We start from the raw sequence: 16,018 nt of genomic DNA on the forward strand, positions 1-16,018 counted from the left end.
GCCAACTAGTCAGCATTCCCTGGAGTGTCAACCCCTGACCTCTTTGCTCCAGGCTATGAGAGGGGCTTGAATCCACAGACTTTTTACTCAGAGGTAAGGGTGCTACCAATGGACTGACATGCTCCTGATTGAAACCTAACTCTGATTAGGCCTCGAGTCACACAAATAATATCACCTTTTTGGCTCAATCTCAACTTTGTTTGATTTTGAGTTAAGAATGTACGAACATACAAAATAGGTGCAGAAATAGGCCATTCGATCCCTCAGGCTTGTTCTGCTATTCAATAAACTCATGGCTGATCTATTTGTGTTTTAAGTTCTACATTCCCATCTACCCCCATAATCTGTGGTTCCCTTGCCTAACAAGAATCTATCTACCTCTGCCTTAAAAATATTCAGTGACCCCGCCACCTTCTGAGGCACAGAGTTCCAAAGTCACACAACCCTCTGAGGGAAAAAAAATTCTCCTCACCTCTGTCTGGAAAGGGCGACCCCTAATTTTAAAACAGTGGCCCCTAGCTCTGGACTCACCCACAAGAGGAAATATCCTTTCCACATCCACCTTGTCAAGATCACTCGGGATCTTGTATACTTCAATCAAATCACCCCTCACTCTTCTAAATTCCAGTGGAAACAAGCCCAGCCTGTCTAAACTTTCCTCATAAGACAACCCGCTCATTCCAGGTATCAATCTAGTAAACCTGCTCGGAAGCACCCCCAATGCATTTACATCTTTCCTTAAATAAGGAGATCAGTACTGCACACACAGTTAAAGACACAATATAAGTGCAAGTTATTGTTGTCCACAAGGTATGTAAGACCAAGTGAATGTCAACTGTGTGAGGAATAATTCATGATTCTATTCCTTACCATGTTCAGCGCATTGATTGTTCAATTAAATGCAACCTGGACACAGGAGCCATTCAGGCCTTTAGTTATAGATAAATAGATAGCAGGAATGATAAACTATCTCCACATGCACAGAGGGGCTTACCTGTACCCTCCTGTTTTTCTCTCTGGTGCAGGGATATGCTTAGATTAGGAAAGTCTCAATCCTGGACCAGAGCACTTCAGCTCGTAACTGGAGAAACTAAAATGAATGCCGCACCTCTGCTCAAATACTTTCAACCCTTGTATGACTGGCTGAAGAAAAATAATGCAGAGAACGGTCGAATGATTGGTTGGGACACCACCTGGAGCCCATGTGAGTATAGGGCCTATTAACCCAGCCATCTCTTCACATGTTTCACTGGTGATTTTGTTGGTTTTGCACTTATTAATGTAATCAATTGGATGAAATGATGATTTGTAAAGGATGTAACTCTTTCCCAAGTGTTTTGCTGTCTTCTTCAGATAAGGGAACCAAAGGATAGAGTAGGAAAATTGAGGTGAGATTGGAAGATCTTATTGAACATTGGAGCAGGCTCGAGGGGCCTACTTCTGCTCTTATTTCTTTTGTTCATATGGCCCTGAATGAGAGAAATGTGCAGGGCTCTGGGGAAAGAGCAGGGGAGTTGGACTAATTGGATAGCTCTTTCAAAGAGCCAGCACAAGTATGATGTGTCAGAAGGCCTCCTTCTGTGCAGTATGAGTCTAAAGCCTTGTCATTATAGGGAAGGAGTGGAGTGAGCAGAGGGGGTACCAAATTTGACCCCAGTCCTAATTAACATTTTTTGGTTCCATTTCCCAGCTAGATTGAGAGGCTTGGGAACAGAGAGGAGCAAGGGATCAGAAGCCTCGAGGGTAGGCTGGTAGGGGCAGTGGTGGAGGAGAATGAAGGCCATGGGGGATGGGGGGGAAGTGGTCAGTGGGTGAAGGGGAGATCAGGAAGAGATCAGAAGGGCCCTCAGAGGGTTGATAAGAAACCTCAGGGATGTTAAATCTGAGGCACAAGGCCTGATTATAGTATTTAAATGAGCAAATTGCCCCCAGGGAGCGGATTGGTTGGTTGTGCCCAGACCCAGCACATTTAAAAATGGAAGTGCCTGGCTTTGAGGCAGTTTGGAGCCATCATTCAGATGTTTTACGTTTCTACCTCACACCTGACCCAAAGCTATTCAACATCAGTCAAAATCACTCACTCATCACTCACCCACACTCACACATCATTCATCCTTCGCTCACTCACTCACTCACCCATTACTCACCCATCATTCACCGCCCCCCCCACTCACACTTCATTCATCCCTCTTTCACCCATCGCTCGCTCACCTATCACTCACCCTTCACTCACTCACCCCTCACTCAGCCCCCAGTCATGCCTCACTCATCCCTCATTCACCCATCACTCACTCACTCACTCATCATTTGCCCCTCACTTGCTCATTCCTCACTCAGTTAGCACTCATCCCTTGCTCAACCATCGCTCACCTTTCACTCACTCACTCACTCATCACTCACCTATCACACTCACTCACCCATCACTCTCCCCTCACTCACTCCACACTCACTCACCATTCACTCTTCGCTCTCCCTCACTCACCTTCACTCACCCATCACTCACTCTTGCCTGATAATGAGCAGGGACAGTAAGTGAAACGATTGCTTGAGAAGCACTAGCTGTGATTGAATAGGTCAGAGTGGAACTGAGTGAGGACAATCCCAGCTTAATAATAAATATATTTGGAGAAAGTGAGTGCAGTCAAAGGAGAGGATGTTTAATGTAAAAACAACAACTTATATTTATATAACCCCTTTAACATAATAAAACATCCCCGAGGCACTTTCACGGGAGAGTTAGAAAGAAAAGTCAAACAGGTAGGTTTGAAGGAACATCTTAAAGGAGGAGAGTGAGGTAGGGAGTCAGAGAGCTTCAGGAAGGGAATACCAGAACTTGGGGCACATTCGCCAAGTCAAGCAATTAAAATTGGGATTGCAGAAGAGACCAGAATTAGATGAGAGCAGATATCTCGGAGGATTGAGCGCTTTGAGGAGGTTGCAGAGATAGGGAGGGACAAGGCCATGGAGGGATTTGAAAGCAAGCATGATCATTTCAAAATCGAGGCTGGGAGCCAGTTTAGGCCAGCGAGCAAAGGGGTGAAAGGTGAATGTGACTTGGTGCGAGTTAGGACAATGGGCTGTAGAGATTTGGATGGCCTCAAGCTTACAGAGTGTAGAATGTGGGAGGCCGGCCGGGATTGGAATAGTCGAGTCTAGAGTCGTCAATGTGTGAACGGGTTTAGCCAGGCGGAAGGGGTAAGTGGTGGAAGGGGACTGGCTCTCCATTTCAGGAAGAAGTGGAGAGCCTCAGGCTGCTCTGAAAGGGGATGGTAATATAGAGGGATGTCCACAGTGAAAGGAGATGACTGAAGCCAGGCAACTGGAAACTGTTAAAATGGTGGAACGCATTGGAAGTGTCACGGGTGCAGGTGAGGAGAGATTCAATAAAGCTTACAATCCTGTTAGGCACCATTCACATTTAAAGAGAGAACCAAACACCTCATTTTAACCAATATAACAATACCACCAGATTCCACTTTTTTTTAGAAAATACAAACTTTATTGTATATAGAACAAATTGAATAAAACAAATACATTTAAGTTAACACTATAACATATAGTCACATGTGCTGGGTCCTTAGCTTTACTTCTTACTGCCCTCATGAATTCTCTCAAATGATACGATATTTTAAAGTTACTTACTTCTATAGAAGACAACCATGATTATGCCACAGTGCTCTGGAAACTATCTTTAAATCGCTTCAGTTCCAGCTATTCTCAGAGGGAAAACTTTCATTTTACCCTCTCTTGGCTGTGGAGGCCTCAGTCCCTTGTTCTGTTTATTTCCAAGCTAATCTTAACTTGTTGCTTTCTTTGCCACAAGACTCTGTGAGGCCCACTGTGGATACTTCCACTAATTTCAAACTAGGCAATCTTCCAGCTCCCTCACAAAATCCAAACTGAGGTTAAGCCTTACCCGCATTATGTGTGGTGAACAGTGAAGTGATTTTTTTGCTCTGCTTACAGTGCACACCTAACTAACTATCATTTACTTTGGTTATCTTCTCAAAGAGATGCAAACCACACCAGGTCCAAACTACGATGAAATCTCCCAGCAACCATCCAGATAAATTGAAACCAAAAAACCTCCCTAAGCTCTACCCATCTCCATGATGACATAGCCTGCTCTGGGGTATCCTTGGGTCGGCCTTCAGATTAATTACCCTTCAGTTACAATGTCTTCTTTGATCTGAAGTGAATAGCTTTTACAACCTTTCCGGGTTCACAGAATGCTTTTGAACTAATTCAGCTTTAACTCCAAAAACAAAAACTCTGGAACGTGTTTCTTACAAGCATTACAATGTCATGTTTCCAGCTCCCCAGTTAAGTAAGACCACCCCCTGCTTCTAATCTTTTAAAGAAACATGAGTCACCCTTTGAACTGTCATTTCTTGAGGTGTTCTGAAGCCCAGTATTTTAATTACCTTCCCTTTACAACTTTAATCCTCCCAGAATTATAAATTACCCCTAAAATGCTAACGTGAACCATGAACTAAATATTTGCAACAAAAGGGAGAGAGAAAAACTAGGCATGAAGTAGCAAGAAATAAGCTTCATGGGGCAAGAGCAGGCTAAAATGATGGGCTGGTTGGGGCAGTCTGTTTGTGGATTTTGGGAAGGAGGTAGAATTTGGGATTGGGGTTCTAGGCCATTAAGAAAATGAGGTCAGCGACAGTGTTGAAAGTGATAGCTTGATGCACAGTGGTTGTCATGATCCAGGGGAGGTAGGAAAAAGTGCCAGAGAGAGTTGGCATTGAACCTATGCTAGGCAGAGATCGGCACACCAAACAATAACAGCAGCACCCACACCCCACCACCCCCGACACCACTGCCCCCCTCTGTCTTGTCAGCAGGTTTAATGTCAATGTTGGGGGTGGGCTGGGAAAATGGAGAGTATGTTCTGAGGGTGGTAGGTTAGAATGAGTGAGGAGAATAGAGGTATTGAGATGGCCAATGTCAAACTGGCAGTTTCCGATGAAATGGTTTAGAGGGATTTAAGTGGCCAGATCCAGGTGGTGTGAATACTGAAGATGGGTCAAAGGTTTCACTGTGCAGATAGGAGATTCCTGGCCAAAGAAGGGGGCACAGAGGTGAAGCATTCTCTATATTTAAATGTATAGAAAGTATATAATCACATATAATCATGTGTTTCAAACTTTTAAAATTATTTTGCGAGCTCTTGTTCTAGATGCTGAATCAAACTGGTGGACATGTTCTTCCTTCTTTCTATTTTCAGATATAAAAGATGCAATTAAAGTACGGATTAGTTTGAATGCAGCCCTTGGAGAAAATGCTGTAAGATTGATTTACTTATCGTAAGATCATAAGAAATAAGAACAGGAAAAGGCCATTCAGCCCCTTGAGCTGATCTGATCTGATTGTGTTCCCTAGTTCTAGACCCCCCATTAGGTGGAACATCTTTTCAGCATCCGCCCTGTCAAGCCCCTCCAGATCTTATTTGTTTCAATAAGATCATCTCTCATTCTTCTAAACTCTAATGAGTATAGGCCCAACCTGCTCAACCTTTCCTCATAAGACAACCCCTTCATCTCAGGAATCAGCCTAGTGAAACTTGTCTGAACTCCTTCCAATGCAAGTGTATCCCTCCTCAAATAAGGACACAATACTCTAGGTGCAGTTTAACCAATGCCTTGTATAGATGTAGCAAAGCTTCCCATCCCCTTGCAATAAAGGTCAACAGTCCATTTGCTTCCCTAATTACTCGCTGCACCTGCATATTAACATTTTGTGATTCATGTACAAGGACATCCAGATCCCTCTGTACTGTAGCATTCTTCAGTCTCTCTCCATTTAAATAATATTCTTCTTTTCTCTCAGCCAAAGTTAACAATGTCACATTTTCCCACATTATACTTCATCTGCCAATTTTTTGCCTAATCACTTAATCTATTTCCCTTTGCAGACTCTGTGTCCCCCTCACAACTTACCTTCCTCCATATGTTTGTATAAGCAGCAAATTTGGCTACAATATAGTCAGTCGGCCCCTTCATCTAAGTCGTTAATATGGATTGTAAAAAGCTGAGACCCCAGTACTGATCCCTGTGGCACTCCACGAATTACAATTTGCTAACTGTAAATGACCCATTCATTCTGACCAGCTGTTTCCTGTTAGTGTGCCAATTCTCTATCCATGCTAATGTATTACCCCTAACACCATGAGCTCTTATCTTGTGTAGTAATGTTTAATGTGGCACTTAATCGAATGCCTTAAAGAAATCCAAATACATTACCTCTGCTTACTGGGTTTGTAACCCCAAGATCAAGAGTTCAAATCTCACAATGGCAAACTATGAAACAATGTCACTTCATCTGAATAGCAACAGATGGAAACATGTTTGTACTCGAAAGAGTTACATTACCTCTGCTTGTTTCCCTTTATCCACACTGCCACACTACTCGTTACTCCCTCAACGATCTCAAATAAATTAGTCAAACATAATTTTCCTTTCGCAAAATAATGCCTGATGGTCTTATGATTTTCTAAATGTGTTGCTACTACTTCATTATTAATAGATTCTAGCATTTCCCAACAACAGACATTAGGCTAACTGGCCTATAGTTTCCTGCTTTCTGTCTCCTTCCTCCCTTGAATAGAGGTATTACATTTCTGGTTTTCTAATCTGCTTGGATCTTTCCATTATCTAACAAATTTTGGAAGATTACAACCAATGCATCCATTATTTTTGTAACAACTTCTTTTAACACCCTGGGATTCAGGCCATCAGGTCCAGGGGATTTGTCGGCCTTTAGTCCCATTAGTTTCCGCAGTACTTTTTCTCCAGTGATTGTGATCTTTGTTTCCCATTATTACTTCCCGAGCCTCACCCTGTAAGGAAACAACACTCACTTTAGTTACTCCTTTCATAGAAACATACAAAATAGAATCAGGTGTAGGTCATTCAGCCCTTTGAGCCAGCACTGCCATTCAATATGATCATGGTTAATCCTCTATCTCAACGCCATACTCCCGCTCTCCCCCCATACCCTTTGATGCCTTTAAGTCCAGAAATCTATCCATTTTCCTCTTAAATATATTCAATGGCTTGGCCTCCACAGCCTTCTGTGGTAGGGTATTCCACAGGTTCTCCTCATCTCAGTCCTAAATGGTCAACCCCATATCCTGAGACTGTGACCCTTTGTTCTAGATGCCCCCAGCCACAGGATACATTCTCCCTGCATCCAGTCTGTCCAACTCTGTCAGAATTTTATATGTTTCAATGAGATCCTCTCCCATTCTTCAGTGAATGCAGGCCTAGTTAACCCAATCTCTTTTCATATGACAATCCTGTCATCCCAGGAATCAGACTGTTGTAGAAAGTTGTAGAAGCTTTTCCTATCTGTTTTTCTATTTCTTGCTAGTTTTCTCTCAATTGCTAACTTATCCCTCGATTAAATTTTAGCCATCCTTTGCTCGTTTCTAAGATATTCCCAATCTTTTGGCCTAACTCTAATTCTCACAGCACTGTGCAACTTTCTTTCAACTTGATACCATCTTTCACTTTCTCAGTTAGCCATGGATGCTGCATCCTTCTCATAGTCTTTCTTTCTCAATGGAATATATTTTTGTTGAGAGTTATGAAATATCTCCTTAACTGTCTGCCACTGCTTTTCTACCGTCTTGCATTTCAAGCGACCTTCCCAGTCCATTTTAGCCAACTTTGCCTTCAAACCTTTGTAATTACCTTTATTTAAGTTTAGGGCATTAGTTTTAGATCCATGTTTCTCATCCTCAAACTGAATGTGAAATTCTATCATGTTATGATCACTATATATTGTAAAAGTGTGATTTACATTCTAAATATTCAATAACACTCCAATCGTCACGGTTTATAGTTATGATCCTGTTCAGTACAATAACTGGCACTGCTGAATGGTTAATTAAACTGACTAGACAATAATGAATAGCAATGTTCAGGTGTCCTCTTGCCATTATCATTTCGCAAAAGCAATTAAATTACATTTGTAGACTAAAAATTGAAAATTCATGGTCAACAGAGAGTACAGTGGGTGAAGCAGCATGGTAGACTGTGGGTATAAAAGTGAGTTAACATTATGTGAAACAGCATAGTAAAAATAGTGGGCATAAGAGTGGGTGAATGAGCAAGGTATAGTGTTCAAGTGTGGGTGAAACAACATGGTAAACAGTGGCTACAAGAGTGGGTGAATGAGCATGGTAGGCAGTGGAAATAACAATGGGGGAAACAGAGTGGTTGACTGTGGCTTAACATTCGTTGAATGTCCCTTGCACACAGTTTTGTTTTTAAGACTTTCTTTGCAAAACACTGCTCACTAACAGAGATGGTGGTGAATCAATAGTCCAAGGGTTCTGCAATCCTGCACTCTAAGCAATGACAACGAGGTGAAGATTCTCTTCATTGCTTGGGCAGAGAAATGGCAGATGAAGGTTAATCCAGACAAATGCGAGGTAATGCATTTTGGAAGGTCTAATACAGGCAGGAATTATACAGTAAATAGCAGAACCCTTAAGTGCATCAACGGGCAGATGATCTGGGTGTACAGGTCCACAGGTCACTGAAAGTGGCAACGCAGGTAGATAAGGTAGTCAGGAAGGCATATGGCATGCTTGCCTTCATTGGCAGGGGTATTGAGTATAAAAGCTGGGAAGTCATGCTGCAGCTGTATAGAACCTTGGTTAGGCCACACTTGGAATATTGCGTGCAATTCTGGTCACCATATTACCAGAAGGATATGGAGGCATTGGAGAGAGTGCAGAGGAGGTTTAGCAGGATGCTGCCTGGTCTGGAGGTTATTAGCTATGAGGAGAGGCTGGAGAAACACGGATTGTTCTCACTAGAGCGACGGAGATTGAGGGGTAACTTGATAGTTCCACTCCTCCATCAGCCCCTACTCCTCAACCCCCTCCTATGGCACCACCCCATGCCCACGCAAAAGATGCAATACCTGCCCCTTCACTTCCTCTCTCCTCACCGTCCAAGGACCCAAACACTCCTTTCAAGTGAAGCAGCATTTCACTTGCATTTCCCCCAACTTAGTCTACTGCATTCGTTGCTCCCAATGTGGTCTCCTCTACATTGGAGAGACCAAACGTAAACTGGGCGACCGCTTTGCAGAACACCTGTGGTCTGTCCACAAGAATGACCCAAACCTCCCTGTCGCTTGCCATTTTAACACTCCACCCTGCTCTCTTGCCCACATGTCTGTCCTTGGCATGCTGCGTTGTTCCAGTGAAGCCCAACGCAAACTGGAGGAACAACACCTCATCTTCCGACTAGGCACTTTACAGCCATCCGGACTGAATATTGAATTCAATGACTTTAGGTCGTGAGCTCCCTCCCCCATCCCCACCCCCTTTCTGTTTCCCCCTTCCTTTTCTTTTTTTTCCAATAAATTATATAGATTTTCCTTTTCCCACCTATTTCCATTATAAAAAAAGAAAAAGAAAAAAAAAAAATATTTATTTATTTATTTTACATCTTTTATGCTCTCCCCACCCCCACTAGAGCTATACATTGAGTGCCCTACCATCCATTCTTAATTAGCACATTCGTTTAGATAATATTACCAACTTTAACTTTAACACCTATGTGTTCTTTTGTACTATTGTTGTTGACATCTTTTGATGATCTGCTTCTATCACTGCTTGTTTATCCCTACAACCACACCCCCTCCACTTCTCTCTCTCTCTCTCTCTCTCTCTCCGCCCCCCACACACACACCTTAAACCAGCTTATATTTCAACTCTTTCTTGGACTCGAACTCAAGTTCTGTCGAAGGGTCATGAGGACTCGAAACGTCAACTCTTTTCTTCTCCGCCGATGCTGCCAGACCTGCTGAGTTTTTCCAGGTAATTCTGTTTTTGTTTTTGTTTTAGATAGTCAGAAGCTTTTTCCCAGGGTGGAAGAGTCAATTACTAGGGGACATAGATTTAAGGTGAGAGGAGAAAACTATAGAGGAGATGTGCAGGGCAAGTTTTTTGTGCAGAGGGTAGTGAGTGTTTGGAATTTGCTGCCAGAGGAGGTGGTGGAAGCAGGTACGATAGTGGTGTTTAAGAGGCAGCTTGACAAATACATGAACAAGATGGGAATAGAGGGATACGGACCCCGGAAGTGCAAAATGTTTTAGTTGATGGGCAATATGATCGGCACAGGTTTGGAGGGCCGAAGGGCCTGTTCCTGTGATGTACTTATCTTTGTTCTTTGTTGCATTGTCCCTCCCCCACTCTCAAGAGTAAAGTCTCTCTTCCTCTTGGCATCAATCCAGGTACTCACTACCTTTTTCCACCACTCTGCAGTACAGTGAATCAGTGCAATGACAAAGTGCAACACTGAATGCACTCGATAAACTCACTGTCATGCGGCTCAGCCAAAAGCAGTATCTCTTTACCTGTTTTAATAATGGGTCAGAGGTAATTATAGTTGGAGTGCCATCGGTCTTATTTACAAGAAGCTGTCATCTCGTGACTTATCTGGAGCTGCCAGTTTTGCTGACAAGCTTTATTACTTTGTGTGCCTTTTTTATAGTGCAGTAGCAGAGGCAGGTTTATTTTGCCACTGGTCAATAAAATCTTAACTCTAGTCAGCACAAAATGATATCGCAATTAACCCTTCCAGCACTGTGGCTGCGTTTACCCATTCAAGGGTCATTGTGCTTTATATGCTACAAAGAGATGACTCGATGGATGACACCTTTCATACTATGCTATATAACATGGGGCGCGGGTTGCTATGGTGATATCAAGGGGTGGATATATCTTTCATATCCAGAATTCTGATTGCCTGAAAAATCTACCTATCATTTTGGCAAAAATAGCCTGCTTGTGTAAAATGAAAGTTTTCTTCCACTTTCAAAATGGGTGGTGGGAATTCAGGGGGGACAAGAGATAAGGAAAGGGAATCTTCTTTAAATTTAATTTTTTCAGGAGGAAAAGATTAGAAATGGTAGGTTAGGTTTAAGGGGGAAATCTAGGCCTAACTGCCATAGATTGTAAAAATCAATTATGAGGGACAAAAGACTGGAAAACTGTGATTCTTTGGCATTGTAGTTGTGGCTTTTAGAAGTAGATAAAATGAGGTAAATCTAGAGCAAGATCTCAAGGCAAGTCAAGGCATTGAAACAAGAGAATGCAGGTTAAAATTGGTGAAAACTCATTTTAGGAATGATGCGAGAAAAAACTTCTTCACACGTGACAACTGGCTGATCATCTGTGTATTGTAGGTCTTGTCTTGTCTTTCATCTATCCTCATTCTGAGGGCTGGGTGCACTATGAACTATCTTTCTCCACTGATTTCTATTCTCCGCTGCCCTCACAGCCTGTCCTGTAGAGAGGCCAGTCCACGTTCTGATATTGTCTATCCTTATCTTGGGTCTTCCTTGTGCACATTTTCCAGGTGTCTTCCCTTGCATTACCCCTTTTCCCAAACACTCCCCTCCTGTTTGCATCACGTGTCCAAAATGTGTGAGCTTCCTTGATATCACTGCCTCAAACAAGTTCCCCTTAACACCTTAGCAGGTCTGAGGGACTCAATTTCTGCAATTATGATACTCAGCTACCTCCGTCTACCTTTTCCAGGCAAGTGTGGTGGGCCACTTTCCAGCCATTCTGATGGAAATAGGATATTATTCCTCCATTTCACTTCCTCTATTAAACCCCTGTAGTGTTATCAAACAACCTTGGCACTCCTTTACCAGCAGACTTTAGTTGAGCCCCACAATGAGTGGTATACCTTCCTTTTAAAAGCTGCGGGTCACCAGGACCTGACATCAGACCTGCCCCAGAATTTCTCCGCACAACAGGCTGCTTGTCCCATTCCCAGCGCCATTCATGTAACTGTCATCAGGTAAAGGCCGCCTGCCTTAGGCCTTTTTGCTAACAAGTTGAAAGCTCCTCCTGTTAAGTCCGGTGTCGCTTGCAGATGGTGTTCAATTTTATCTTGAGCTAATTCTCCACTGCCTTTAGTACTTCCCTCTGAGTTTGTGTTATCTCACACCCACCTGTACTAACTTTTATCTGACACTGTTTCACTTGTTCACAGATTTTATCCAGTTTTATTCTTAGGCCATGGGTTGGTTTCTCCAGTGTGAAAGCCAACCTTCTAGTTTGGTATAATCTGCAGAATTAGCCAGTTTACAATTGCTGTCTGAATTTATATCATTAATATAGATTAGAAATAATGGAATAAGGCATTTGAAAGAAGGAAAGACTTATATTTATATCGTGCCTTTCTTGACCTCAGGCAATCCCAAAATGTTGTCCAGTGAATGAAGTGCTTCCAGAGTGGCCAGTGCTGTAATGTAGGTGAAGCGCTACCCAACTAGCATGCAGTGAGGTCTGTTTCATGCCTTTGGTTGAGGGGTATATTAGCCTGTTCACCAGGAAGATTCAGCTGCTCTTCTTCAAAATAGTGCCAAGAAACCTTTTACTCCCACCCGAGAGGGCAGGCAGGCTAATCGCTCATCTGAAAGTCAGCACCTCCGATACCCTACACTCCCCACCTTTAACCCCTAAAACATACCTTGTCCTCCAGTTCTGGTACTTAGGGTGGAATTTTCTGTGCCCACCAGCATCGGGTGTGGTCGGAGGTGTGAGCAGGCAATATGGCACAATCGGTTTCATGATAGTGTGAAACCAGTTTGGGATTGTCCACTCAGCCTGCCGATGGTGGGTCATGTTTCCCGCCATTGGACATCGGGAACCTCATTGTAATACATCAGCATATCATTATCAGGCCACCCACCAGAATCATACCCGTACCCCCTCCCCCGGGGGGGGGGGGTGGGGGGTGGCTAGGGCAGCCCTACTGTTGAATATAGCACACAAGCATTCGGGGTGGGGGGCTGGGTGGACGCGGGGAGTGGCCACACATTAGGGAAACCTGTAGAAAAGGACCATTCCTCTGCAGCTGAGACAGTTCAGGTGCAGCCACAATGATATGATTGGAGTCGGGCTCCTAACTTATCTGCCCACTCAAGCAACCCAGAGGCATCAAAGTGCCACCAAGTGCTCCAGAGCTTTTCACCCCGTGGCTGATGACACCCGTGTGGTGCCTCAGACTGCAGCAGAGCGACGGGATAATGAGGCTCAGGCTGCAACTCGCAACTTAGTGGAGCAGAGCATTGGGATGCTGAAGATGAGGTTCCGGTGCCTGGACCAGTCTGGTGGAGCCCTGCAATACAGTCCACAGAGGGTGTCACACATCATCATCACCTGCTGCGTCCTTTACAACTTGGTGCTACAATGGGGAGAGGAGCTGGCTGAGGAAGAGATGGAGGGGCTGGAGGTCTCCTCAGATGAGGAGGGCGCAAACGGGGATGAGGATGAGGGTGAGGAGGTCCTCGGTGGTGGCGATGACAGGGATGAGGCTCTTGCATGGGTTAGATGAGGCAGATGCGCTTGAGAGGTCCTCATAGCTGCTAGATTTGTGGAGGATTATAATGACATGCAGTGAGGTGTCCCTGTAGATCCTCACGTCACAGTTGTGAATATTCGACTCCAGTCTGGCTTTATGGCAGCATGAATACCCTCTGAGAGAATACTCCTGTCATGGAGATGCAGTGGAGGCCCTAATAGTCGCTCGATCGCCGGAGGATGATAACTTGCAGTGAGGACACACCATAAATCTTCACATAGCCTCTGAGAATGTCTAATTCTGTCTGGTTGAGGGCAGCTCACTTGCGCTCTGTGATCAGGGTTGTATCATGGAGATACAGCCATGAAACTTTAAGTACACCTGATCCTTTGTCCACTTTCAGCACCTGAGCCCTTCAGGAGCACAGGATCACCTGTCACAGGTGCTGAAGAGATGGGGGCCAGCCCCACCTTAAAGGTACTGAGAGCACAGAGAGAGAATGAGGGAACTCTGTGCTGCCTGCCCACTACATTCTGGCAGCAATGACCAGCACCGCCGAGGTGCAGGCATCAGTAATGTTTCCAGGGAGTGTGAGACTGGACCATTACTTTGGTCTGAAAGCTGCACAAAGCACAGGAAAGAGGCCCTGGACTGAGACACCTGCCATTATCTTGTGCAGAAAGGTTTCACATCTGAATGACTCGAACACTGCTCATCAGAACAAGGAGCCACAGGCAGGGAGACTTTCTTGGGAGTTTATTTACAATAGTGAACGTTACGTACAAGCGATTAACACCCGCACCCAGGCTGTGCAACTATATCTTCTTAACTTTCCTAACCCTGCTCTTGGTGCTCCCTGGACTTCTGCAGCAGAGGTGAAGGCAGCCTGCTGACTGTGACACCCTGTCCGTGATGACTTTGGCAGGCGGCCTCTGGAGGGCCGAGGCTTAAAGGGCCCCGGCCTGCTTTCGGGGTCCTGCTGTGTGGCAGTGACACCCTCCTCAGCCTGTGGAGCTGGATCTGCGGAGGTCACGGGAAGAGGGGATTCGGATGGGCTGAACGCTCCTGGAGTCAACTGGTTGGAAGGTCTTGGGGTGTGCGTCTCTGATCCTCCTCCCTATGGGTGTCCGATGGCCCCTGACTGACGCCTTGAGGAGAAGGGGTAGCTGGGGTGAGATTGACCTGCCCTGCACCCCTTTCGCGTACACACTGTTGAAGACTAACTATGACATCAGCAATGGAGTTCAGCCGGCACAGCAGTGCAGGAGCGACGTCCTGGACCAAGGTCTCCATGGCAGCTGCCACTGTACCAGTGTTGACCTCGGTGCGTTGCAATGCCTGCGCTATCACCTCAGCCTGAAGACAGATGGACTCTTCCAATTGCCTTGCAATCTGGGGAGTGCAGCGGACATCCCTTCCTGATGTTCCCGAGCTTCCTTTGCAGCTCCAGCAACTGTGACATGACCGAGTCCAAAGGCTTCTAATCTGATCCGGACTCAGCAGATTTCTGCCTTCCAGTAGTCCTTCGACTGCTGGGGACCTGGGAAGTCCCTGCTGCTGCCTGCTTGGATCAGACAGTGTGATGTGCTCACCAGATTGTGATCCTGAGGCTACTCTAAAGCTAAGTCCCACCGAGGAGTGTGTCTCTGCACTGGTGGAGGGTGTGGGTGAGCGCTGTGACAGGACTTCAGAGAGGGTGCCTCCAGATTCCTCTTCAGACGTTTCTTTGGGACTTGACTGAAGGCCCTGGATAGAACTATAGAAAAGTTACAGCACAGAAGGAGGCCATTTGGCCCTTTCTAATCCCACCTTCCTGCACCCGGCCCATAGCCCTGCAGCTTATAGCACTTAAGGTGCAGATCCAGGTACTTTTTAAAAGAATTTAGAGTTTCTGCCTCTACCACCAACTTGTGCAGTGAATTCCAGACACCCACTACCCTCTGCATAAAAAGGTTCTTCCTCATGTTCCCCCTACACCTTCTGCCACTTATCTATGTCCCCTGGTTCTAGAATTCTCCACCAAGGGAAACAATTTTATCCTGTCCACTCTATCTATTCCCCTCATAATTTTGTACACCTCAATCAAGTCACCTCTCAGTCTTCTTTGTTCTAAGGAAAATAACCCCAATCTATCCAATCTCTCCTCGTAGCTACACTTTTCTAACCCTGGCAACATTCTTGTAAGCCTCCTCTGCACTCTCTCTACAGCAATTACGTCCTTCCTGTCATGTGGTGACCAGAACTGCACACAATACTCCAGTTATGGCCTCACCAGTGTTTCATACAATTCCAACATTATATCCTTACTTTTATATTCTATACCTCTGCCAGTGTAGGAGAGCATTCCATATGCCTTCTTTACAACTTTGTCTACTTGAACTGCTGCCTTCAGGGACCTGTGTACCTGTACTGTGTACTTCATCTACCCCTCTTAGTATATTCCCATTTATTGTGTAACCCCTGTAACTGTTTGACCTCCCTAAATGTATGACCTCACACTGCTCTATGTTAAAATCCATCTGCCACTTTACCGCCCACTCCACCAACCCATCTATATCGTTTTGGAGATTATGGCTATCCTCTACACTATCCACTACTCGGCCAATCTTTGCGTCATCTGCAAATTTCCCAATCGTGCCCCCCACGTTCACGTCCAAATCGTTGATATC

General features: G+C 44.8%; 1 protein-coding gene across 1 annotated transcript in view; it reads left to right on the plus strand.

The window, feature by feature from the left end:
• Window positions 1-16,018, plus strand: part of ace2 (angiotensin I converting enzyme 2) — a 121,319-nt gene that overhangs the window by 41,449 nt on the left and 63,852 nt on the right. Inside the window, exons 13-14 of the mRNA XM_041210916.1 lie at window positions 1,026-1,204; window positions 5,237-5,295. Coding sequence (XP_041066850.1) covers window positions 1,026-1,204; window positions 5,237-5,295 — 238 coding nt within the window. The remainder of the gene's footprint in view (window positions 1-1,025; window positions 1,205-5,236; window positions 5,296-16,018) is intronic.

The sequence above is a fragment of the Carcharodon carcharias genome, chromosome 18 (genome assembly GCF_017639515.1).
Source record: "Carcharodon carcharias isolate sCarCar2 chromosome 18, sCarCar2.pri, whole genome shotgun sequence".
Taxonomy (NCBI): domain Eukaryota; kingdom Metazoa; phylum Chordata; class Chondrichthyes; order Lamniformes; family Lamnidae; genus Carcharodon; species Carcharodon carcharias.